We start from the raw sequence: 23,334 nt of genomic DNA, 5'->3' as shown, positions 1-23,334 counted from the left end.
CTATTCCTTTTTGCCGAACAAGCCCTTGAGCCACCCCATACGGTCACGCTCGCCATCATCTCCATACCGACGCGCGCGACGTCGGACCGCCCGGCGCCCAACGCGCGAGTTCACGTCAACGAACACCATAGGCGCGGTGGGATCGTGCATCGCCGCCTGCCGTTGCATGCGCCCAATTTGCTGGCCGGCGTAGCCGCCCACGACGGCGCCTGTAATCATATCCCCGCCGCCGCCAGCAACCAAGCCACCGACGACACCGATCTGTTGACCCGCCTGCTGCATCTGGTTCTGTTGGCGGCCAGAGAGCGCCGCGACAGGGACGGCAACCATGCCCGGTGGTGGGTCGGGGTACGTTCCCGGCGCGATAAAAATCGGCGCCTTGATGTCGCTGGACGACTCCTTGGACATGTTGTGACGACGAAGAATTTGGTTTTGTGGATTGGAGTGAGTGGGTTTGGTTTCGGCCAAGGCCGATTTTGGGCCGATATTTGTTGTTGTGACGGGGGACGAAACGATGTGTAATAAAGTCGGTAGGGGGCGTCTATTGACTAACGTTCGTCGCGGGGTAAAAGTCTTGTCGAACTTGGCAGAGAACTGTAGGGCTGGCTGGCCCCTTTTTATGTCACGGGCATCCAAGCCAGCGCCTCTCCATGGGAGGCCTTGACACGATCGGGAGGACGATTGGTTGTTGTTCCCCTTGTCCTGAGTTCCCAACCGTGTCGACGGGCGTCGGAAAGCTGAAAAAATAAATGAAAGGAGAATGTCCCCCTACCCAGACAAGGCGCACAAGAGTCGCCCAAAACGACACATTGTCAAAGATACGAAGTACGAGGTTCGGGCCCGACACTCTGAGAGGCCAGACGGGATGCCCTGCCCCACTCGACTGCAAGGATTTAAAATAAGCTTCTCCATGGCTGTGCTGCATGCACCCCGGCACATAACACGCTGAACGAGGCCGTGCTCCACACCCACGCCGGACGCCTCTCTCAAAAGCCTTTAAGGCCACTCGGCGTTCGTTCAGTTCGTTTATTGATTCAGTTGCAAACAACGCATGCTGCCAGTGCAAGTGGAGTCTGCTGCATGTTGTTTAACGGACCAGCCGGTGTTCAATAGACATATCGGACTTCTTTTACTTCGTATTCATTTTCAGCATAGGTACTTCTGCGTCCCTCATCAAAAGCTGATTCCCAGGCTCAGGGTCAGGAGCGTCTTGCAGAATGAAGCCTAACTGAAATTTGCCAGCGACGACGGAACTGCCCACGCCAGACTGCGCGACTGACCCACCCGCCAAATGCAACCATGCAGTCGGGGCTGCCGCTTGCGCGATGACATTGGCTAGCATACGATACAAGCAGGATTCTGCAGCAAAGGTTGTTTCCCGTACTGCGCTGACAGGACGTGTGGCGTTCTGGCGATCGCTTATCCCCCGTGGTTTGTCACCTGGTTGGCAAGGTATTCAGTATCACGACCGTCATTTTTTCATAATTTAGCAAAAGGGTCCTGGGCAGATTAAAGATGCCTCCCATTTATGCACATATGGAGCGTTTTCCTTTTCGCTCAGTAGTGATTGTCACTGTCAACTTACATGCCAGAACCCATTTATGACTTTCCGCCTGTGAAATAGGAGAACGGCCTCATCATAGGCAGCTCCGACTGTCGTCACGGCCTTCTGCATCTCATCCACGGCGAGTACTCCATCTCAGCACCGTTGCAGCCAGCCGGCAGCGCTGTGCCCGCGGCTGGTTTCATAATTGGCCCTGTGCTGTGCTTCATCATCAGCGACCGCATCGGCCGCTGCAGCGCCATGGTTGCCACGTCTGTCATGTACCTGGTTACCATCGTCATTGAAGCGACGGCCAACTCGTATGCACAGAGTGTCGTCGGCTGGCTCCTCAACTCCATTGTCACCCAGTACTCCCCCTTTCCCCCTCCTCTCCTTCTCTTTATGATTTAGGCGGAGCATATTGCTGGATAACACTGTGTGGTTCTTGGAACGTGCCAAGCGGTTTGTACGGAATGTCGTAGCCATAGTCGTGCGGGCCGCCGATCTCGATGCCGCGCCCCGTATCTGTCCAGCGCGGCGAGCAGGCGATGCCCAGCACGACGACATGGCAACCGTAGCGGTACTCGGGGACGCCGACTGGTTTTCCAGTGTCACGATCCAGCAGCGCAATCAGGTCTGGGACGGTAGCAATTACCTTTGACGAGCCATCAGAGCCATCGCGAGCGTGCTCCGCGAGGATATTTTCGTTGACAAAGGGGATGCGAAGGGTTCCGCCCGTGGCTACAGGGGTTTCTCTGCCATCACCTTCGTCGTCATCGAAAGTGGCCGCAATGTGCAGGACACCGACGGACAAGCCCTTGTGCAGTGTCCGCTCGATGGAGGTGATCTTTCCGCGGAAGAGAATGCGTGCACTCGTTGCGCCGCCGAGCTCGCGGACCACCGTCTCAGCGGCGCGCACCGCGTCATGGCGAGCCACGGAGAGGGCAATGGCACGTCCGATGCGCCAGGCCAGAGACAGGCTGCGTTGCACGGCAAATTGGCGAACAGCAGCACCCGTCGTCGGCGCAGGCGCCAAGCCCACGAGCGAGCCCAGCTCCGACAAGGCGCCCCGCAGAGGACGGTCGACATCTTCGTCGCGTGGGGCGCGTGTCAGCAGCAGGGTGCGGCCGGTGCCCGAATCAATGGCACACGGGCAGAAATGGCCGGGCTGGTGCACGGTCAGGGTGGTCTGCCAGCACATGGGGTTGGCGCGGCCCATAAAGTCGGCATCGAGGACGGGGCGGTCAAAGAAGCGCGACGAGCCCCACAGCAGCGGCTCGAGCCCGTTGGCACCGCCAATCTCGAGCCCGACCACCGCGTCCAAGTCGTCGTGCCGCAAGTAGTCCATCAGCGCGCGGATCGCGAGCACGGTCTCATGGGCCTGCAGGCGTTCCGCGATGGCCGCGGGCGAACCCATGCGGCCGCCCCAGTAGACCCGGGCATTGTCGGCGACAGCAGACACGTCCGCGGCATCCACCACCCTCACGCGGTGGCCAGCATCTAGCAGATCATGCAGCTGCAGACGGCCGGCGCTGGGGTTGCCCCCGCCGCCACACCCGAGCACGTAGCAGCCGTCGGCCAAGTAGTCAATGTCGGCCTTGGTCAGCAGCCATTCTGCGACGCCCGTGGTCTTGTCGCGCACTACGATTGGCGTGTACGATTCGACGTCAACGGCGTCCTCCCGCGTCATGCTAGGTCCTTGCTCTTCTCTCGTTTGAAACTGGGCCTCGGTCTCTGTATAATCTTCGACGTCGACAAGGCCGGCTTGTGACGCTTGTGAGGAGGCGGTTGGTGCGGCAGCCGTCAGGTCCAAGTCGCCAATGCTCGTCACAATGAAGCGTATGCGGTTGTCGAGGTAGGGGATGGGTATGGCGTCCACCTGGGCAATATACACAGAGTCTCGCACGGCGCCCTGCGCAACGGCACGATCCACGGCCAACTGCGCTACTTCCTCCTTTATCTCGATAGAAGATTTCTCGCTGGTGCTCCGGATTGTGTCCACGGTCACGCCAATCCCAGAACACGCCGCGCCGACCGCGTTGGCCACGTCATAAAACGGCGGCCGGATTACCTCTGACGCACCAGCGATAACACCCGGGGCCAAGATGGACCCGCCACCGGTCAACAAGACGGGCAGTGGCAGCGGTGACGTTTTGACAAAATCGATGGCCTGGCTGAGCATGACACTGACGCGCTCCAGCACCGCATCTACCAGGGTTCTGTCGAGGCCGGTCACTGTAGAAGGCACGTCTGATACAGATGCAATGTGCGCCCGGCCAGCAGCGACGGCAATGTCGGTGGCTGTCGTCGTCCCGCCACCGAAGACAAGACTGCGCTCAAGATGGGCACCTACGGACGCCGGTCCAACAACTGCTGGGCCATCCGGCTTTGCCAGAGCCACCAGCGAACCGCCGCCGAGACCGATGGAATGCAGATGTGGCAGGGCGTAGTTGACGCTAACACCACCGACAGACACATATGTGGATGCCGGTCGTGGAAGACCTGACGGCAACAAGACGCCGACATCGGTGGTTGTCCCGCCCATGTCCACGACAATCGCGGCTTGTCCTGCCAGACCCACCGCATCGCCGCTGCTTTCCTCTGTCTGTGCTGATCGGGAGAGGCCAGCAAGATACGCCGCACCGCGCATGGAATTCGTGACGCCCGAGGAAAAGGTACGGATGGGAACACGCGACGCCGCGGCCACGTCCAGGACGGTACCGTCGTTCTGTGTCAGATACAGCGGGCAGTTGGCAAGGCCGACGTTGCGCAGGGCCTGCTCGAATTGCCTGATTGACCGACGGGCGAAGCGTAAGATGGCCGCATTTAGAATGGCCGCATTTTCTCGCTCGAGGAAGCCTTACGTAGGGCTGTTAGAAAACGTTAAGTGACCAGCCACCTGTACAAAAATGGGCCAAACTGACTCACCGATATTGGCAACTTCATGCGAGCAGACGACGTCCACACCCGGCAGCTCGCGTTGCAAGATCGTCCGGACTCTGTCTTCCTGACGGAATGTCTGGTCAATCGGTGCGTACACACCAGCGACGACAATGGCGCGCAGACCGTGCGCCCGGAACTGACGACTCTCTCTCACAACCTGGCTTTCGTCAATGGGCGCCTCTTCGGACCCGTCAATGTTCAGGCCGCCGTCGACATAGCCGACGTAGCCTTGCACAAGCGCCGCCAGATCCGCGGGCCAGTCGCTCAGTGGCGGGATGTCGCGCAGGAAGCTCTGGGACAGACGCAGCACGCCCACGCGCTCCAGCCGGCGGGGGTTGCGCTCAATAACGGCATTCAGAAACGCCGTGGTGCCAACTGTGACGGATGCAATGCGCGACCGATTGATCTCGGACGCCTCCAGCACGGCCTTCAACGCCGTCGCAATACCGGACGTGGCGTCATGGGTCGTGGGCGTCTTGTGGAAGGCCAGCACGCCGCGGTCTGGTGCTGCCCGTTGCGCCGGATCCAGGACGACGGCGTCCGTGTTCGTTCCTGCATGGTGAGGCAGGTTAGTCGCCTGGTCAGCCGTTTGTATTGCCGGCTACAAATGTGTGCTAGTATATTTATGAAAACAAATGACGAACCTCCTACGTCGATCCCGATGCGCACTGGGCGATTTAGTGATGCCATATTGTGCAGTACACGGGGTGGTGATTTGTATGGGAAATGTTGGGATATGTTGGGATATGTCGGGGTGTTTGTATCCCGACCATCAGCCGGCGTGGTTTCGTTTGTTTCCATCCAGAGTTTGCGTTGGGTACCGGTAAGCTGCATGTCGTGTTACCCTGTTAATCCGCGAATAAATTGCCGTTTGGGGGCAGGCGCCTCCGCGCTAGGGAGAAGACTAACGCGACGACGACGCATGCTCCCTGCTAGTCCGGTTGCCGGCTTCCGGAGCGTGTCCGGAGCATGTCCGGGGAGCCAGCACGATATTTACAGTCACAATGTCGCCATCGCAGGATTTCATTCATGATTGGCATCGATGCTGTTGAGTCCACATGGCGCCCAGGACGCGACCCGACCGCCTGGTTCCTTGCATAGCACTACCACCTTCTCGTGAACACCGGTAAATGTCGACATAGCGAAAGGTGAGAAAAAAAATGAAATAAACCGAATAGAGAATTAAAATAAATAAAATAAAAGGACAGGGGAGTGAAAATCACACGACCCGTGCCAAAACTCGATGCATCACTTGGTGCAGCATAATACATAAGCGAAACCGTGCCCGGTGTCCTTCTGCATCATTGGACGTCAGACCTCCGCCCATTTTCAATTCCTGCACCCATCCCATCACGAAACATGTCCGTCCTTCGCTCTGTCTCGCGCCGGCTTGTTCTGCACCAAGGCGACGACGACGTGCCCCCAGACCGCTGGCAGAACCGCGACCTTGTGCCGCTTCCGCCCAGCCGGCGACTCTGGCAGGACGTGGATTTTGTCAGCCTCTGGAGCACCGTCTTCCTGACTATCTATGCATGGCAAGCGTCCTCGGCGCTCATGTCGTACGGCCTCAATGTCTGGCAGTCTGTCATCTGCACTGTCATTGCCCGCGTTCTGATCTACGCCGTGATTTTGAGTCTGGGCTGGATCGGCGGCGTCTGGCACATCTCGTACACAGTGCAGTCGCGCTACACATTTGGCATCTGGGGCTCGCTGCTGCCCATTTTCCTGCGCGTTGGCGTTACATGTGGTAAGCTGCCGCGGCCCTCTTCCGTGTTTCCGTGTTCTTCCTCTGTATATCTTCAAGGCGCTATTTTGTTTTCGCATCCTCGCGACATTCACTGACGCGTGCAGTATGGTATGGCGTACAGGGCATCACAGGCGGGCTCTTGGTTAGCTGCATCCTGTCGTGCATCTTCCCGTCCTACCAGAACATGCGCAACACGCTGCCAGAATCAACGGAGATGACCACCAAGGAGTTTGTGGGCTTTGTCGTGTACAACATCATCGCCCTGCCCATCTTGTACCTGCCACCCGACAAGATGCGCAAGCCGCTGCGCGTCGCCCTCGTTGTCAGCACTATTACCATCTTCGGCCTGTCCATTGGCCTGATGGCAGCCGCACACGGTGCAGGCAGCTACGTGCGCAGCCCGGCCAGTGCAGCCTCGGGCGGCCCGCTTGGCTGGGCCTTTGTGCATGGCATCACCACCTTGCTTGGTGGCAATGCCGTCGGCATGACGAGCCAGACAGACTTCTCGCGCTTTGCACGGCGGCCGCGCAACATGATCTGGGGCCAGGCCATTGGCGTGCTCTTCTTTGGCCTTGTGGTGCCCGTCTTTGGCGTCCTCGGCACGTCTGCGGCCGGCCAGCTGTACGGCGATGTCACGGAATTGGGGCTCTGGAACCCGCCCACCATTCCGCAGATCTGGCTCAACGAGCACTACCACGAGCCCAAGATGCGTGCCGCCGCCTTTTTCGTGTCGCTGGGCCTGCTGCTCAACATCTTGGCACTCAACTCCGTCGAGAATGGCGTGTCTGGCGGCATGGACTTTGCCGGTCTATGGCCCAAGTACATCAACATTCGGCGCGGCTCCTACCTCATTGCTGCCGTCGCCGTGGCCATGAACCCGTGGTACATTCTCGCCGACGCCGCCAACTTCACGTCGGCGCTGAACAGCTTTGGCATCGTGCTCGGCCCCATCATGGGCGTCTACACTGCCGACTACTACGCCGTGCGCAAACGGTTGGTAAAACTCGGCGACCTCTACCACGACAACCCGTCGGGCATCTACTACTTTTTCCACGGCATCAACCTGCGCGCGTTTGTCGCTTGGATTGTTGGCTTTGCACCCGCCATCGGAGGCATGGCATCGGTCAACCCCCAAAACAATGTGCCCGACGGCCTCGTCAAAGTTTTCTACCTGGGCTTCCCTCTGGGCTATGCGTTGTCGTTTATTGTACACTGGGGCCTGAACGTTGTGTTCCCACCGCCCGGCTTGGGCCAGGTTGATTCGTACGACTCGGTGAGTTTTGGCCACTCTGATTCTTCCATAATTCACTCTTGCCTTTGCTACATCCACTGACATTTATTAGTACGGCACGTTTTCGACCGAAGAAGCACTTGCTCTGGGTATTGAACCTAACGACGGCAACCGGGACGAAGGGGATCCAGAGTGGACCTCCAAAGAAGCCAATGTCGCGGAGGCTGCACTTTGAGAACCCATTAGTAAAGAATGTGAAGAGCGGCACCATATAGTCATTTCCAACTAACAGTCTTTTTAACTTTGCTTTAAATGTTTGATATAAGTGTATAAATAGCATGACTAAATCGATATAAGTCTGTGCATGTAAGGTGTCTCGTATGTGCTCCGCCGCTTCCTCCAAGACGTGAGAGTAATTACTCGTTCTGTCCTAGTCCACTGAGTCTGTTCAAGACGCCGTCCAGGTTCTTGATGGCTTCGAGTGTCGGTGGGTTCGGTACTCTCTCCCGCCATGTCTCTTTGCCATTTTCGTACACAACGAGTGTTGGCCACCAAACGACCTCTGCTTCTTTCTGGACGGTCGTACCAGGCTCAACGAGTCCATTTATCTATCGAGCAGAAATAGAAGAATTAAATTACCGTCATTTTATTGTAACGTTTTGGTCCTCTTTCATCTCTTACCTTAAAGAACCGAAATTTTGCGTTGCTCGCCTTGCCTGCCAGTTTCTCGTAGTGCGGCGCAATAACCTGCATTATGTTCGGTGTAAGCAATTTTGGTCTGAGCTCTCATCGCATATACACTCCTCACCTTGCATGGCGGGCATTGTGTCGAGTAAAAGTCCAGCACGACCACGCCGGGCTTTGCAAGCTCTGCCTCGTATGCCGTCAAGTCTGCTAGCTCAGCAATCTGTGTCGTCATGGTGTCGTCTGTGTGCTCTGTGTGCTCTGTGTGCTCTGTATGTTCTTTGCTGTCGGGTAGGGAATGCCATTGATCAAAATGCAGGCGACAGAGTGGTTTCCCATCCAGCTAAACTTATTATACCGCTACAGGAGCGGACAATTTGTGTTGGCCAGCGAATGGCGACATCGCCCTTGCACATTTCGTCGGCTTCAACGGTCTTTAGCGGGGAATGCTCCGTGCTCGGGGCACTAAGTGGGACTCGTCTCTAGGCTTGCATGGCCATGTGGCGGCAGGCAATGTTGTCTCGAATAATTAACTTTACGGTTGACTGACTCTGCGCGAACGACAATGCATCCTTTGGCTCCGACCAGTTGTGGATTACGGCCCTCACAACTACTCTACAACTTACAAACGGATCATTTGACGTCTCTGCTACGATCCATACACTAGAAATGAGAAATGTAAGGGAAGAAGCTTGTGTCATACATTGTTTAGCGGATGCTGACCATTTCGAAATCCTGCATGGGCCCAAACCCGATCGAGGGTCTCGTTGAAAGCCGTCCATCTCCGCACGGCAACAAGGGTAGCTAAGTGACGCTTGAAAGACTACGGCACATAGAAACGGCATTGTATTTTTCACGTTCGATATTTCGGTCTGCAGCGACTGGAATTAATTTGGATCGTGTATTTGAACGTCCAAATCACTGCTAGACTTGGCGATATACCTCTGTTGTTGTTGCTTAAGCTAAATGGCTATCGTGGACGTCCTGCCGGGTAAGTATTTGACCACCGACTCTCGGCTTTCCTGGGATCAGAGATTCGACCTAGACACCATACGCAAAGAACAGCTACATGGCGCAGTCGACCAAAAGTCCCTCCGATACAAAGACCAAAAATATGCACAGACGCCGATAACGACACTTGGGATCGTTGTGCACAAGGAGACAGGCAATGCTGGCTTCGCAGACGCGAAATGTCCACACTGGATCGTAAGTAAACCGAACTGTAAATGGCACTTTTACAGTCGGTGAGGATAGGATGGTGCGCCTTCATGTCACGCTGGTCGGCCACGGTATGACAGGCTTCAATACGTGGACCACTAACCCAGAAGGCTCGATCTGATGCGTTGGCTGTCTCCAAGAACGGTATTACTTTGCTGGAAAAGTAGTTTTGTGGCATGACACCTCCACATAGTATCGATACACACTCGCACAGCAAGACCGCTCTGCCGTTATGAACGTCATCCAGGCCGCTTTAAGTGATATCTAGCAATATAGTCCACGCACAGTCAACAACGACCTTTTAGATATAATTATATTGCACATAATTGCACATAATCTCGCTCTGGTATTCCAAACTGTCGCAATAACTTGTGAATGGCCACCTTGTCAGCATGCCACACGTTGAGATACTGGCAGATGGCGGGGATTTCGTATCGCGTCCGAAAGGCAATCCACCATTTGCACTGCGCAGCTTTGCCATACCAGAGGCAGAGAAGCAGGAGAGCGACTGGATCGCGCTGGTGCAGCAAGACTTCGAAAGCGTCGTGCATCTTGCTGGCCACCATGAGGACTTTGCCGAGAGAGGCGTTGTCGTAGGAGAGTGACAGGAGTCGTGATAACGAATGGGCCACGACAAAGTATGGGTTGGTTTCGCGTGTCGAGTACTCGTCGATGCCACAGATCCGGGCCAGGTCCGGCAGCAAGCCCTCGTTGCCCATGCGCGGCATTGGCGCCGATTTCCCGTGCAGGTCGCCGAGCACCTGAAACATGGGCCGGAACACACTGCCCTCGCGCATCGGATTGAGCATATGCCACAGCGTCATCTTGCCGGCGCCCAACCGCAGCCACTCGAGGTCGGAGGACGGCTCCGGCGGGCCCAGCGGCCACGCATCTTCAGGTCTCCTGGCTGTCGAGGATGCAAACGTGAGGATGGACAGCATACCGGCGCCCGACCAGATCGGGTCCTTGCGGTCCTCGGTCATGGGCTGGCTGAGCCAGTCGTTGAAGAGCGACGTGCAGCGGGCGACGTGGAAGAGCTCACGACCAGCCCGTGTGCTTGACCTGCTTGGCCAGTACGGAGCGACGGACGTGCTGCTCGGCTCGTCCAAGAGATAGCGGTCGTGCACGGCGGCAACGGCGAGCGTGCCGTGCATGAGGAATGGGTGTGTAAAGCATTTTTCGAGCATGTAGTTCTCGTAGATGTCTACCATGGCTTGTCCGCCGAGCGAGTAGAGAGTCCGGTTACGGAACTTGGTAAAGAGAATACAGTCCTGTGTGTCGAGCATGTACTGCGTGTGGCCATCGTTGGCCCAGATGCCATTGCTGGGCGCACTTCGGATGGTCGGGGGCGGTCGTCGGCGAAGTTGCAGTGCGTGTTCCGTGTTGTTGGACGTGGTACTCGGCTTGTCTGCAGTTGCTGCCTCTCCTGCGTCCCCTACAATCTCAGCCAGCTGGTGCTTGCTTGGGCCGCTTCTCTTCTCGGATATGGGCTGCAGATCTGGAACCGTAAGAGTGAAATTGCACAGGACACCGTACTTGCTGCATTTCGTGCAGTGTGGCCGCGTCTCATCACACTGGGGCAGTGTTAGCGGGCTGTGGAGGGGGGTTTGATACGTAGGATAGACAATGTAACGGAGGACAATGATGACCAACCTTGACCTTGCGGAGCTTGCAGTTGCGGCAGCCAAAGCGGGATTTGCGCCGGGCAAATAAATGCGGATTTGTCCGAACTGCTACCGTCGACATTCTATGGTGCCTTGCACTTCGAGAGAGAGTGTGAAAAGCGGTACACAGTGACAGAGAACACGAGAGTATGTGCGTGTGCATGTGCGTGTGCATGTGCGTGTGCGTATGCGTGTTGTGTGCGTGGTGTACGTCGTCATGATTGAGACGGACCGCAGGGAGAGACGATGTTTTCGTAATCCGCTCAACTGGAGCACCGTCAGTCGATAATTCCGTTCTTGGTCCTCATAAGTCCGGGCCAAGACCGGGGCGGTAATTCTAAGGTTGCGGTCGGACTTCTGGCTGGACCCACCCTCTTTCCTCGTCTCGGGTCGAGCCGCACATGATTGGCCAGAACAGGATGTCGCGGACCCACCTTTGATCCGGCAATGGCATCACTAAGCTGTATTTTGTACTCTATGCGTCGCTCGGACACGGCAAGAGGCGCGACAAGCAGGACGCAGGCGATGCGCATTCACGGACAGCGGACATCCTCAAACGCCGACATGCAGAAAGCAGAAAAGTATATAACAAGGCATGCAGTCGTGGCTGGCTGAGGTATAATCTTGCCACAATCCCGTCACCTCTCTCCCATACTCTTTGCCCTCAACAACATTGTTCCTCCCAAACATATCAAGTTTCACCACCAACGTCAAAATGCGTGTGTTCGTCACTGGATCGACGGGCTTTGTCGGCTCGTCCGTCGTCAAGGAATTCCTGTCGACCGGCCACTCGGTCGTTGGCCTCACGCGCAGCGAAAAGGGTGTCGAGCAGCTCAAGGCCCTCGGCGCTGAGGCTGTGAACGGGACCATTGAGGACGTTGCTCTTCTCGAAGCGACGGCCGCCACGGTGGATGCCGCTGTCCACCTGGCGTTTGTCCACGAATTTTCCAAGTTTGCCGAGGCCTGCGCCACAGACCGGGCCGCCATCACGGCGCTCGGCAATGGCCTCGTCAAGGCGGGCGGCGGCGCGCAGCGCTCGCTCGTCGTGACGAGTGGCACCATGCTCCTTGCCTCAAGCAAGCGCGGCGAGGTGCTCACCGAGGCCAGCCCCTTCCAAACAGCCAGCCCGCTGGCAGCTGCCCGCGGCCCCTCTGAGAAGGTCTGCCTCGACTTTGCTAAGAAGGAGAACGGCGGCCTGCGCGCCAGTGTCGTTCGTCTCCCCCCGGTGACACACGGTCCCGGTGGCGTGTCCGGGTTCGCGGGTCACCTGGCGTCCGTTGCTATCAAGACCGGCAAGTCGGTGTACGTCGGTGACGGCCAAAACCGCTGGTCAGCCGGCCACCGCGACGACGCGGCGCAGCTGTACCGCCTGGCTGCCGAAAAGGCCGAGCCTGGCTCCGTCTTCCACGCGTCCGTCGAGCAGGGCGTGCTGGTCAAGGACATTGCCACGGCCATTGGCAAGCAGCTGGGTCTGCCCATCGAGAGCCTCGAGGGCGACGCGGTAGATGCACACTTTAACTGGTTTGCCATCCCCTGCAGATCCGACAATGTCGTGTCCAGCCAGGTTACGCAGGAGACGCTGGGCTGGAAGCCGACTCACGTCACGCTCATGGAGGACCTGCCTGCTATTGTTGAATTTGCCAAGACGGCTGCGGCTGCAGAGACCAAATAGACCAACGTGGGCAAAAATGTCCACTCCTTGGGCGAGTTCACATAGGAATAGCATATCACCATTATATAGTAAATCGTCCATTTCAGATATTGCACGATTGTGCGACGTACATCTACCACGGCATGTTTTGTGAATCGGCAGACATGCCCGACATGTAGTAGTCAAAGCTCCAATCGGCCGTACCGGTTCCAAATGTGCTTTCGATAGCGTTGCTGGTGTTGTTGGTGTTGAAGAATTCGAGGACCAGAGGTAGGATGGCAGGCGGATTGATAATGTCGGCACGTCCATCGTACATGTCCATTCTCCCCCCGGAAAAGGCCGCCACATCAAGTTCCAATTCGGATGCAAGAGTGGCAGCGGCTGGCTGCACGTCTGGTGCGGGTGGAATAAATAAAGGACTGCCATCGTATGGCCCAGGGAGCAGTGTATTGGGAACAGCCACGTCGGGTCGAAGAGACTGCCGCTCCAAGTGAGAAGCAGATGCATTCGTTGTATGACGCTGCATTTGCACACGGCGCAGACCGAGATCATCGTTCGGCTGTTGTGCCACGCAAGAGTTGCGCTTGCTGCCGCTGTCTCGTGGCGCTTTTGCTGACGATGTTCTCTGTGGCTCTGCCGATCCGCTGCTTTTAGATGCCACACCGCCATACAAATCCCCAATAATACCCAGCCACCGTCGCATCGTGCCTGGCGTCTGGCGCTCGTCGCGGTGCTTCCGTGCGAGATCGGCAGATTTTTGGAAGAGGCTTCGGGTCTCCGAAGCGGCGGATACTTTTCGCTGCGCCGTGTCGCATATGAGGCTCAAAACGAGAACCAAGGTGGCCGAGTACAGATAGTACACATCCAGTCCGGTCTGTGCATTGAATTGGCCGAGCTCGGCGAGTTGGAGCAGCAAGACGATGGCCTCCCGACCCGAGTCCTGGCAGGCATCCGCAATGGCCGTGGCCGAGCAGGGGCTCGAGAGAGTAAGTGCTGTGACGCTGTCGCTGGGCATGCCGCCGTCGTATCCAAACGGGGAGTCCGACCTCGGTCCTCCCTTTTGCAACGACGTGTATCGGGACAGCAACGCATGGCGCGCCACAAGGCACACGGTATAGTGGTACTGGATGTGCAGAAGCAATGTAGCACGCTGGATGCCCGGCGGCGCATATCGCACGGCGTCGATGCATAGGTGAGCCGGAAGTGCTGCGTGCCACCGCGTCAGGTCACGGAGGAGAGCGACCGCCGGCGCCAGGGGTCCGCCGTAGTTTGTCCGTACGGTCTCAGGCATGGCGTTGGCCCGTCCCAGTAAAAGCGTGAGACGGCTTGCGTGCTCGGCGTGTCCGTATCGCACCGTACTGGCCGGCGGCAGAGGCTGCACGTGCCGATTCACTACGGCGCTGGGTCGGTCATGCGACGACACCTGCAGCTGCTCAAAGGCGTACAGTGTCCACCAAATCGTTTTCCGCATGGCACGAAGAAGCGGCGGGGTGGATGCGGCCGTCGTATCGTTGTCGACGAGGCCAGGGCGATGGAGTCCAATGGCATAGCCCAGACGCAGAGCGGCACCCGTCAATGTCCAGCAGACGTCGCGTGAATTAGTGTTGTGCAGATGCAGGCTGGCGAGCAAGAGGGCTTGGATGGAGGCGAGGCTAGAGGTGAAGAGGACCGTGGGCAGAAGGGCCTCAATCTGAGCCCAGAGCCACAGCGCATCGGAGTCATCGTCCGTGCGGTTATGGGTGGTGGGAGTGGCGAGTGATACGTGCAGCCGCCCAAGAATTATGACACAGTACACGATACACAGCCAAACCCGATCAAGAGATGCCCTTCGGGGTGTCCCTGGGCCGGATTGCGTCTTTGTTTTCATGACAAAATCCAGTGTTTCCAAAAACAAGACTTCATGCAGAACTGGGAAGTCGGTGTTGACATGCTCGAAGAACGCATGGACGCTGGAAAGCACCTCAGCTGACTGCGGCCCTGACAACAGCTCCATTCCTGCTGCAACGGCTGCTGCAGCTGCTGGTTGCACTGCGCCACAGCGACCAGACGACAAACGCCGGACTCGGTTGGCTGGCGGGTGGAGATCTGTCATATCTTCCGTAGCCAATTCCGCAACAGCCTCTGGCGATGTCGTTGCGTCTCGCATGGCATGTGATGCCGCTGCCCCGTGCTGTCGCAGGAGAACGTCCTTCTTGTCGACCGGATTGGGGCCAAACAGCTGCATTTGGCCGGCATCTGCGCTGCGACCTCCACCCACCAAAGTCTGCAGGTGGATCTGGAAGTAGTATGAACTGGCCTGGCCAATGTACTGTTGCTGGCCTTGGCGGTCCTGGACGAGGGCTTCGCTGTGGCTGCTCGACGTGGACGACATGGCAGGCGACGAAGGTGGTGGCGATGTATAAAACGCGTTTGTGACTCTGCTAGGCAACGGCTGCGTTCGTCTGGGTGTTCGTCGCATCCCAGAATCTGATGGCACGCACATCGATGCATGGAGTGTGTTGGTCGTTGATGCATCGTGGTCTTGAGCAGTCGTCAGCTCTGGGCTGTGATTCCGTGACGCATCGGACGACAGCGGGATCCCCAGCTCCCTTCCCACGCAATGAAGGCTCTCGAGACTCGTAACGTCGGCCTCTGGCACCAGCCCCTTGATCAGCTCCTCCATGGCCTCCATGCGCGCACTGTACGCTTCGACAAGCACACCGGTCGCGGTGGCAGCAGCAGCGGCCGCCGCTGCTGCCGGTGGCAAACGGGGTTTGCGTGGTTTGGTGACGATGCATTCATAGCCGTACTTTTCGCAGTGGCAGCAGCGGTCCGAGTCGGCGCCCGTAATGCGGCGGCATTTGTGCTTGCGCGTCTTACAGCGGTCACAGCTGTTCTCGGTGCGCTGCCGCAGCTCGGCAGGCACACGCCGGCTCTTGCGGTTCGTCGATGTCGAGCCGACGGTGCTCATGGTGGGATGGGGCTAGGACTGCGGCACGACGCAGTCGACGTCGTCGTACTTCGCCCATCTGTTGCTTGGCATAAAGGAACGACCTGGTTCAATGGTTCCCAGTCTGTCGAATCCACCGGCCAGTCCCCTGCTTCTTCCTCAGATTGTTCATTGAAGACTTCAGAATGCAGATGTTAAGTTGGAGGTCTCTAGATTGCTTGTCCCCAGAACGGAGGCTCGGAAGACGGGATCCATATATCAACAGCCACGCGAGATAGCTTGCCTGTTTGCCGTCATCCGTTGTCTCCTCATTTATCGCATTTGGCTACTTTAGCGCATATTTAGTGGTTTTGTTACCGTTCTGCTGGGCGTTTGCCGCTGTTTGGTGATATCGCCGCGGCTTGCCTGTCATCCGCGCTCCACTTACAGCGGGGCTTAGCGCCTGGACGGCAGGCCGACAGGGCATCTAGGTGTCTTTACGGCTGAACTAAACCTCCAGCGACGGGCGGGGGAGCGTAACGTTATCAATGCTGCACCTGTTTGGTATCTGGACAAGCAAGTCAAGTCAAGGTCGGCGACACAACCGTGAGGGGATGAGGGCACAGCGATGATAATATAAAGGAGGCCGTGTCGAGTGTGTCTGGGGTAAATATGAGTAGTTGGACACGGATTCCATGCGCACAAAATTTTGGGATCCTCTACTTTTTTTTATGTTCACCACCTGAGTCTTTGTTACCTGTCGACCAGAAAATGGGCCAACCCGGAGCCATAGATATCCAGGAGCAGCCCTCCTCCGAGGACTTTCGCTCCGAGAAGCACGACAAGCCAGAACCCGCGTTCCTCAAGGCCACCAGGGACGGCATCCCGCTGCATCCACAGCCCAGCGATGACCCGGAAGACCCGCTGGTAAGAGGCCAAACACAACTCCAACTGCTTTCAGTTTGCCGGAGCCAGGGACCCGAGAAACTAACACGGCGTCTCCTTACCTGCAACGCACAGAACTGGAGCCCGCTCCGCAAACATGCCGCCCTTGTCGTGCTGGCCATGGAGTCACTGATCATCAAGTTTTCCAATACCGTCATTGTGCGTCACAGCACCCCGGATAACACTCTATTTGCCGTCTAACATGCCGTGGCTAACACACTGGTGGCTTACTTTACCCTTAGGCCCCTGGTGCCCACACGCTCGCCGCCCAGTTCGGCACAGCTGCGTCTACGGCATCGTACATTGGGTCCGCCCCGTCTGTGCTCTACGCCTTCGCCCCGTTCTTGTGGATCCCGCTCAGCCACCGCCTCGGTCGTCGCCCGGTCTTGTTGGCCAGCCACTTGGTCGCGCTGTTGGCCGCCATTGGCGTCGGCCGTGCCCAGTCGTACTCGCAGGCGCTTGGCTGCCGCATGCTGATGGGCTTTGGCGGCAGCGCGGGTCTCTGCATCAGTACTGCGGCCATTTCTGACATGTTCTTCTTGCACGAAAAAGGCACCCGTCTTGGGCTGAACGGCATGCTCTTTGTGGTTGCGCCGTACATTGGCGGTGTGGCGGGTGGTGCAATCCAGCAGAACAAACACCTTGGCTGGCGCTGGGCCATGTACATTGCCGCCATCTGCTACGCCGTGCAGCTGGTTCTGCAGTGCCTTCTCGTGCCGGAAACCATCTACGACAAGGACGTCGCTGCTGCCGAGCCCCCCGAGGCTAAAGCGACTTTGTACCGCCGCCTTGGTTTCCGCACCCCAAAGCCTGCACCGGGCGAGACATGGGCTGCCACGTTCCGCATGCCGTTCTCCATGTTCGCATACCCCGCCGTCGTTCTGCCGTGCTTCTGGGCCTCTACTTGCATCATGACCGAGGTGGCCAACACGGCCGGCCTGAGTCTCAACTTTGGCTCTGGCACGCGCTTCGACTTTTCCGTCGCCCAGGTGGGCTACTGCTTCTTCGCCGGCCTGATCGGCTCCTCCCTCGGCGAGGTCTGTGCCGGTCCGCTCTGTGACTTGACCGCCAAGCGCAGTCTGCGCAGCGGCGTCGCGTGGGTGCCCGAGAAGCTGCTCAAGCTGTTCCTGTCCGGCCTCTTCACCACGTTTGCAGGCCTGCTTGTCTACGGCTTCACCCTCGAATACGTGCAGACGTCGCAGTGGGCAGTGCCCCTCGTCGGGCTGGGCCTCTTTGTGTTTGGCCAGGAGATTGTCGTCACCGTGCTTCTTGCTTACATGACCGAGTGCTACCGGGACCGTGCGGTCGAGTGCACCATCGTCTTCCAGTTCTTCCTGAACCTCATGTGCTTCCCGCCGCCCTTTTTCACGCCGCTCTGGATCGCCAAGAAGGGCGGCGCCAAGGTACCCTACATTGTGTATGCCCTGTTGCCGGTTGCCTTCTTTCCGCTGTGCATCCTTCCGTTCATGCTCAAAGGGCAAGCTATCCGTAAAAGGGGGGGTGTCCTCGCTTTCTGGAAAAGGCGTCAGTAGGCGTTGTGGCATGTAGCATCACAGGTGATGGGTTCGTCCATTTCGACCATAATCAGTGTCACGGGTACAAATTAATAGTTGCCACAATTAAATAGACAGCAGCATTTCTCAGATACTTTAATTACAGAGGTCAACCACCTTGAAAAGTACCGCGAGAAATTACATGTTCATAACATCTTCCATTACGGTCATGACATAAAAACATATTGTAAGGCATTCTGGGATGTGGACAGTTATTCAATTCAAATATTAGTTACAAGTCGCCTCCACCCACTGACAGCTTCTCTTGGCTTTTCTTCTTTTCCCGAAACAGCTGACAAACGGATTCCATGTCAGCTGTCAAGTCGTGCTCCCAAATCCACAGGAAGCGCACGTTGAGGTTCTCGACGATCTTGCCCATGTCGTCGCCGTAACGCGGGTCCGAGCAGGCATACATGGCGCCCAGTTCTTGGCTTGTCTGCACGACGCGCTGGGCGCGTGGCCGCCGCACCGCATCGTAGGCCGCAAACGCTGCCTCGAGATCCTGCCAGCGAGCCACGCGACCGAGCACGTGCGAAAGGATGAGGGCGTCTTCGATGCTCATGCCGGCGCCCGAGGCCTGGTGCGGCGTTGTGGCGTGGGCCGAGTCGCCGAGAAGGCACAGCAGGCCATTGTAGTATGTAGATGTCTGGATGTGATGGTGGAGCGCCCACTGCACGGGCTCGGCACATTCGATGAGCTTGACGAGACGATCGTCGACATTGAGGAAATCCATGCGGATCGTCTCCAGAGGAACACGGCGGGTCCACTGTGGGTGTGTCCACGGCCCATCCACAAAGCGACACGCCACTATGTTGCATTCAGTGCCGGACGAGATGGGATACGTCATGATGTTGACACCCGGCCCGTTGAAGCACTTGGCATCACCGGCATACTCTGCGCCGAGCACGGTCTGAGCTGTGGCCATGGGCACGATCGAGCGGTAGGCGTACTTGCCGCTAAAGACGGGAGCGACTTCCTCGGGGTAGCCAGCCGGAGCCAAGACAAATCCGCGCGAGGTACCCTTCACGCCGTCACAGCCAATGACAGCCGTAGCCGTCGCCTTCGTGCCGTCTGAAAAAGACAGGACACACCGACCTTCACTTGCAAACTGCTGCATGTCCGTCACGCGCTTGTTGAACTGCACGGCATTGTCCGGGATTTTGCTGGTAAGGATGTTCAACAGGTCGCGGCGATGTGCGCTGGTCCGCTCGTAGCATTCGGCGCCAAAAGGTCGAGGTGTCCATCCGCGCGTCTCGCCGAGCCCAGGCTCCGCATACATGGCTTCCATGGCCACGTGGAGCTTCTCTTCCGACAGGTTGCCCGAGGAAATGGTGTCGTAGAGTGCCCGCAGCTCGGGGCTGATGAGATACAGGGCCCGGAGAGCGTTCGGGCCAAGACCGACGCCAGCGCCGATGACGCTGTACTGTGCGGCGGACTCGTATATGGTAAAGGCCACGTTGTTGCGGAGACAGCCCACGGCCAGGGATAGACCGCCAATGCCAGCTCCGACAATGGCAATGTGAATTGGTGGTGGTGACGGCTCCGGTGATCTTGACTCGGACGACTCGGCGGACTTGGCGTCGGAAGTTGTGGACTGCCTCGGCACAGTCTCGTTCGGCGCATATCGACGACCAACGAGCCGACGGAAACGGGACAGGACGACGCCCATTGTGATGAAGTACTATTGTGATGGTAAATGTCAGCTTGGTTGACGTCCTGTTTCTGAACTGTTGCCGTCGGTGATCCTGCCTATGGTTCATAATCGATATTGCTGGCTCGGCCAAGTGAGTTACAACTAGCCATGGGCAGCCTCGGTCTCGTAGATAAAGGCATGTTTGATAAGTCAATTAATTATCCTTTCCTGACAGCAACAAGTCTTTGCCACGGAAATACTGAACGACCATCGCAGGATACCAGGCAAGCGGCGTCTGCCCGTTCTTGGCTCTGAGCCCCGGGAGCCAGCAGTCCGCAGCGTTGGACACTATCAGTGAATTGTCTTGGCCCATCGCGGGTTCTCTGGCAACCCGCGCGACAAACTCATACTAGCCACAGGTAAGAACATCGGAACAGAGACAAAGGAGTCACGCAGCAACCTGAATCTGACACTCGTATGAGTGAGAATGCTTCACGGTGTGAAAATGATCAAAACGAGGGAAATTTGGGCGGCGAGGGGAGGTGCAAAGAAAAAAAACAGCACTTGAGGCTACGGTGCCATGTAGAATACAAAACTCGAAATGATGTTCGTGGGACATGGTCGAACTGAAGTATGCCACTGGTGTTTCATATCTTTTATTTTTTTTCTCATTAAATTCATCTTCCTCCGTATCGTTACCGTTGACAGATTTATTTGTACGATTTCATTCCGATCTAATAAGCGATTGCGTTCCTTATTTTGTTTTTATTGTTCCTTTTCCTTTTGACTAAATTTTTATTAAATGCCCTTGAATTTTTTTATTTTTATTTTTTATTTGTTTTCCTGTTCTTTATTCCATTACGATATGTTTTGTTACGTCTAGTCTTGAATTCAACTTAAATTTAAACTACCAATAAAAATTTCTCGTAATTTTTAAACCAACTGTTTAATGGTTATTCGTTTCGGTGATTTTGAAAACATGTCATGCCACAAAGATGGCCTTCGCCGAGACAACCCGACGACATCGTGGACACTTCTAGAACTGCAGCGAACCGAATCGCACAGTGTCTTGGCGATTTGGGGAGGTTCGGAGTCCAGTAAAATGCCATTTTTTCCTGGCAATCGTGCTGTTTCGCGCTGTTCGCACTGTAATTCCAGTAGACCACAGCCCTGTTTGCACTATTTCCGGCGCGTTAACCCCGCAGGTCCATGGCACGTGAACAGCGCCGATGACTTAAGCGGCCAATTTGTTGTACCTTTTGTGGCCTGCACGTCATTGCGGCGTTTGCCTCCCCACTTTGCCATCTGCTCCTGCGCTGATAAAAGCAGCTATTTAGAGCCTTTTGCTTTTGAACGGCGATTTTGCCCTCTTTCATCATCGCCATCACCACATCCATCAAGACAACCATCACAGCCACACCATGATCGTCTTACCGCCCGCCATGGGCCCGACCGCACTGCGGCGCCTAGCGCCCCAAGTCGTCAAAGCGTCGCCGTCGGCACTGGGTATGCGCGCGTTCCACCACCAGTCGGCCGTCAAGAACAGCTTCTTCACGTCGCGGACGACCATCGCCAACGCCGCGAAAAAGATCTCGACAACCACCTCCTCGACCCCCGCCGCCTCCCTCCTGACCCGCCTCGCGGGTGCCTCGCGGTCGTACTACCAGCAGACGCACCAGACGGTGGCCCAGGCGTCGCCGATGCGCAAGCTGCTGGTGGGCGGCGCCATCTTTGGCGGCACGCTGATGGCCGTCAACATGGTCTTCAACCGGGAGACGCGCGAGGACGGCGGCATGCCGCTGTTTGAGCGCGAGTACCTCAACAACACCTTTTTGCACACGGGCCTGGGCGTCGGCATCATTGCCATGTCGGCGCGCGCCATGATCCAGTCGGGCTTTGTGTTCCGCATCATGACGGCCAACCCGTGGGCGGTCGGCATCGGTGGACTGGCACTGTCGTTTGGCACCATGATCGGCACGCGCGCCATCGACCCGGATAACTACCTGCCCAAGTACGCTCTGTGGACGGCCTTCAACGCCACGCAGGCTGCCTTTGTTGCCCCCCTCCTGGCCTTCGCCCCCGGCGCTCTGCTGGCCCGTGCCGGCCTGTACACCGTCGCCATGATGGGCTCGCTGTCGATTGTCGGTGCCACGGCCAAGCAGGAGAAGTACCTGTACCTCGGCGGCCCGCTGCTGGCCGGCTGTGCCATCGTGCTGGCGTCGGGCCTGGCGCCGCTGATCATCCCGGCGACGGCGGTGCGCACGCTGGCTTTCACGGAGAACATTTGGCTCTGGGGCGGCCTGGCGGTGTTTGGCGGCTTCACGCTGTACGACGTGCAGAAGGTGCTGTACCACGCGCGGCTGGCGGAGCGCGGCGTGATCAAGCGCGACCCGGTCAACGAGAGCATCTCGCTGGAGCTGGACTTTTTGAACATTTTCGTCCGCATGGTGCAGATTCTGATGATGCAGCAGAATCGGCGGAAGTAGAGGAGAAAAAGCACAACAGCTTTCTGGCCCAGATAGAATAGCTTAGCAGTCGACAGACGCTGTACAACAATCTCAATTCATTTCATACTGACTCAAGCAAAGATACTGCGGTGATATTATGTCTATTATGTTCAATTTTCTCAGTACGTGACTCGTGAATGCCAACAAGCAACTGACTTTCTTATGTCCATCGTTCTGCCTCGCAACACGTCCGCACGTCACTTCAGCGCGGGAAACGATCGCACGTAGTGGCTCGCGCACACGTAGCCGTCCGGGTTGTTCACCAGGTACAGCTGATGGTAGTCCTCGGCATCCCACCACTGCTTCGCCGGCAGGATTTCGGTGACAATCTTGCCCTTCCACCACTGCTCGTTGGCCTGTGCCGTCACCTCGCGCGCAATCTTCTCCTGCTCGGCGTCGTGGAAAAAGATGCCGCTGCGGTACTGCGTGCCGCGGTCGTTGCCCTGCTGGTTGCGTGTGGTCGGGTCGTGCATCTTGTAGAAGAACTCGAGCAGCTGCCGGTAGCTGACTTGCGCCGGGTCGAAGGTGATTTGGGTCGCCTCGGCGTGGCCCGTGTTGCCGCTGCACACGGCGCGGTACGACGGGCTGGCAGCGTCGCCGCCAATGTAGCCGACGCGCGCATCGTACAGGCCCTTGCCCTCAAAGTGCTTGCGATACTCGTGCTCGACGCCCCAGAAGCAGCCGGCGGCGATCGTCGCCTTCTGGGCGCCTGCGGGAGCGCTGGACGCCAGCGCGGCAGCAGCGGCCGCGGCAGCAGAGGGCTCGGCGGCAGACATGTGGAAAGAGGAGCGGAAGCGGGTAGAGAGGCGGGCGAGGGACGAGGGGATCGAGAAGCCCATGAAGGTGAGTTGGTGATGGATGCGATTCGTTGAAGTGAATTGGAGTGCGCACGTTGCTTGTGCTGAAGCGAGCTCGGTCTTGATTGACTTGATGTTCAATTGCCAGCAAATCCGGGCATGTCTGGAGGATTATATACGTCGTATGTAGGAAATGTCAAATGTCAAAACGGTCCAACAAAGCCTCGACCGGTTACTACATAAGCCGAAACCGAGTGTATTCGTCATACGTTATTTGCCCCAGCAGTTCCGTGGGGTAGTTTGTAATCTT

The 23,334-nt window shown here is 57.2% G+C and overlaps 10 protein-coding genes across 10 annotated transcripts; 4 read left to right on the top strand and 6 right to left on the bottom strand.

Moving 5' to 3' along the window:
- SPBR_03344 (uncharacterized protein) lies at positions 1 to 408 on the bottom strand (the record flags this gene model as incomplete). The annotated part of the gene is made up of 1 exon (XM_040761646.1): positions 1 to 408. One exon carries the CDS (start codon positions 406 to 408, stop codon positions 1 to 3), a length of 408 nt encoding a protein of 135 aa, XP_040621251.1.
- A 1,535-nt stretch (positions 409 to 1,943) lies between these two features.
- SPBR_02258 (hydantoinase/oxoprolinase) lies at positions 1,944 to 5,176 on the bottom strand (the record flags this gene model as incomplete). Its single annotated transcript, XM_040760561.1, has 3 exons — positions 1,944 to 4,402; positions 4,472 to 5,038; positions 5,131 to 5,176. 3 exons carry the CDS (start codon positions 5,174 to 5,176, stop codon positions 1,944 to 1,946), a joined length of 3,072 nt encoding a protein of 1,023 aa, XP_040621250.1.
- A 669-nt stretch (positions 5,177 to 5,845) lies between these two features.
- SPBR_02576 (nucleobase:cation symporter-1, NCS1 family) lies at positions 5,846 to 7,699 on the top strand (the record flags this gene model as incomplete). Its single annotated transcript, XM_040760879.1, has 3 exons — positions 5,846 to 6,233; positions 6,338 to 7,506; positions 7,577 to 7,699. The coding sequence occupies 3 exons, from the start codon at positions 5,846 to 5,848 to the stop codon at positions 7,697 to 7,699; spliced, it is 1,680 nt and encodes a 559-aa protein (XP_040621249.1).
- A 181-nt stretch (positions 7,700 to 7,880) lies between these two features.
- SPBR_03305 (thioredoxin 1) lies at positions 7,881 to 8,383 on the bottom strand (the record flags this gene model as incomplete). Its single annotated transcript, XM_040761608.1, has 3 exons — positions 7,881 to 8,072; positions 8,146 to 8,211; positions 8,273 to 8,383. 3 exons carry the CDS (start codon positions 8,381 to 8,383, stop codon positions 7,881 to 7,883), a joined length of 369 nt encoding a protein of 122 aa, XP_040621248.1.
- A 1,294-nt stretch (positions 8,384 to 9,677) lies between these two features.
- Positions 9,678 to 11,112, bottom strand: SPBR_02789 (uncharacterized protein; the record flags this gene model as incomplete). The annotated part of the gene is made up of 2 exons (XM_040761092.1): positions 9,678 to 10,940; positions 11,020 to 11,112. 2 exons carry the CDS (start codon positions 11,110 to 11,112, stop codon positions 9,678 to 9,680), a joined length of 1,356 nt encoding a protein of 451 aa, XP_040621247.1.
- Positions 11,113 to 11,745: 633 nt separating this feature from the next.
- SPBR_03079 (oxidoreductase) lies at positions 11,746 to 12,702 on the top strand (the record flags this gene model as incomplete). Its single annotated transcript, XM_040761382.1, has 1 exon — positions 11,746 to 12,702. One exon carries the CDS (start codon positions 11,746 to 11,748, stop codon positions 12,700 to 12,702), a length of 957 nt encoding a protein of 318 aa, XP_040621246.1.
- A 112-nt stretch (positions 12,703 to 12,814) lies between these two features.
- SPBR_02313 (uncharacterized protein) lies at positions 12,815 to 15,631 on the bottom strand (the record flags this gene model as incomplete). The annotated part of the gene is made up of 1 exon (XM_040760616.1): positions 12,815 to 15,631. One exon carries the CDS (start codon positions 15,629 to 15,631, stop codon positions 12,815 to 12,817), a length of 2,817 nt encoding a protein of 938 aa, XP_040621245.1.
- Positions 15,632 to 16,360: 729 nt separating this feature from the next.
- SPBR_02262 (uncharacterized protein) lies at positions 16,361 to 19,576 on the top strand (the record flags this gene model as incomplete). Its single annotated transcript, XM_040760565.1, has 5 exons — positions 16,361 to 16,516; positions 16,610 to 16,693; positions 16,777 to 17,937; positions 18,431 to 19,027; positions 19,172 to 19,576. 5 exons carry the CDS (start codon positions 16,361 to 16,363, stop codon positions 19,574 to 19,576), a joined length of 2,403 nt encoding a protein of 800 aa, XP_040621244.1.
- Positions 19,577 to 21,141: 1,565 nt separating this feature from the next.
- SPBR_02999 (uncharacterized protein) lies at positions 21,142 to 22,206 on the top strand (the record flags this gene model as incomplete). The annotated part of the gene is made up of 1 exon (XM_040761302.1): positions 21,142 to 22,206. The coding sequence occupies one exon, from the start codon at positions 21,142 to 21,144 to the stop codon at positions 22,204 to 22,206; it is 1,065 nt and encodes a 354-aa protein (XP_040621243.1).
- Positions 22,207 to 22,424: 218 nt separating this feature from the next.
- Positions 22,425 to 23,066, bottom strand: SPBR_03252 (peptide-methionine (S)-S-oxide reductase; the record flags this gene model as incomplete). Its single annotated transcript, XM_040761555.1, has 1 exon — positions 22,425 to 23,066. One exon carries the CDS (start codon positions 23,064 to 23,066, stop codon positions 22,425 to 22,427), a length of 642 nt encoding a protein of 213 aa, XP_040621242.1.
- Between the last annotated feature and the right edge of the window lie 268 nt (positions 23,067 to 23,334).

Source organism: Sporothrix brasiliensis (assembly GCF_000820605.1).
Source record: "Sporothrix brasiliensis 5110 chromosome Unknown Cont17, whole genome shotgun sequence".
NCBI lineage: Eukaryota > Fungi > Ascomycota > Sordariomycetes > Ophiostomatales > Ophiostomataceae > Sporothrix > Sporothrix brasiliensis.
Note: the sequence above shows the minus strand (reverse complement) of the source record. Positions and strands in the feature narration are given on the sequence as shown.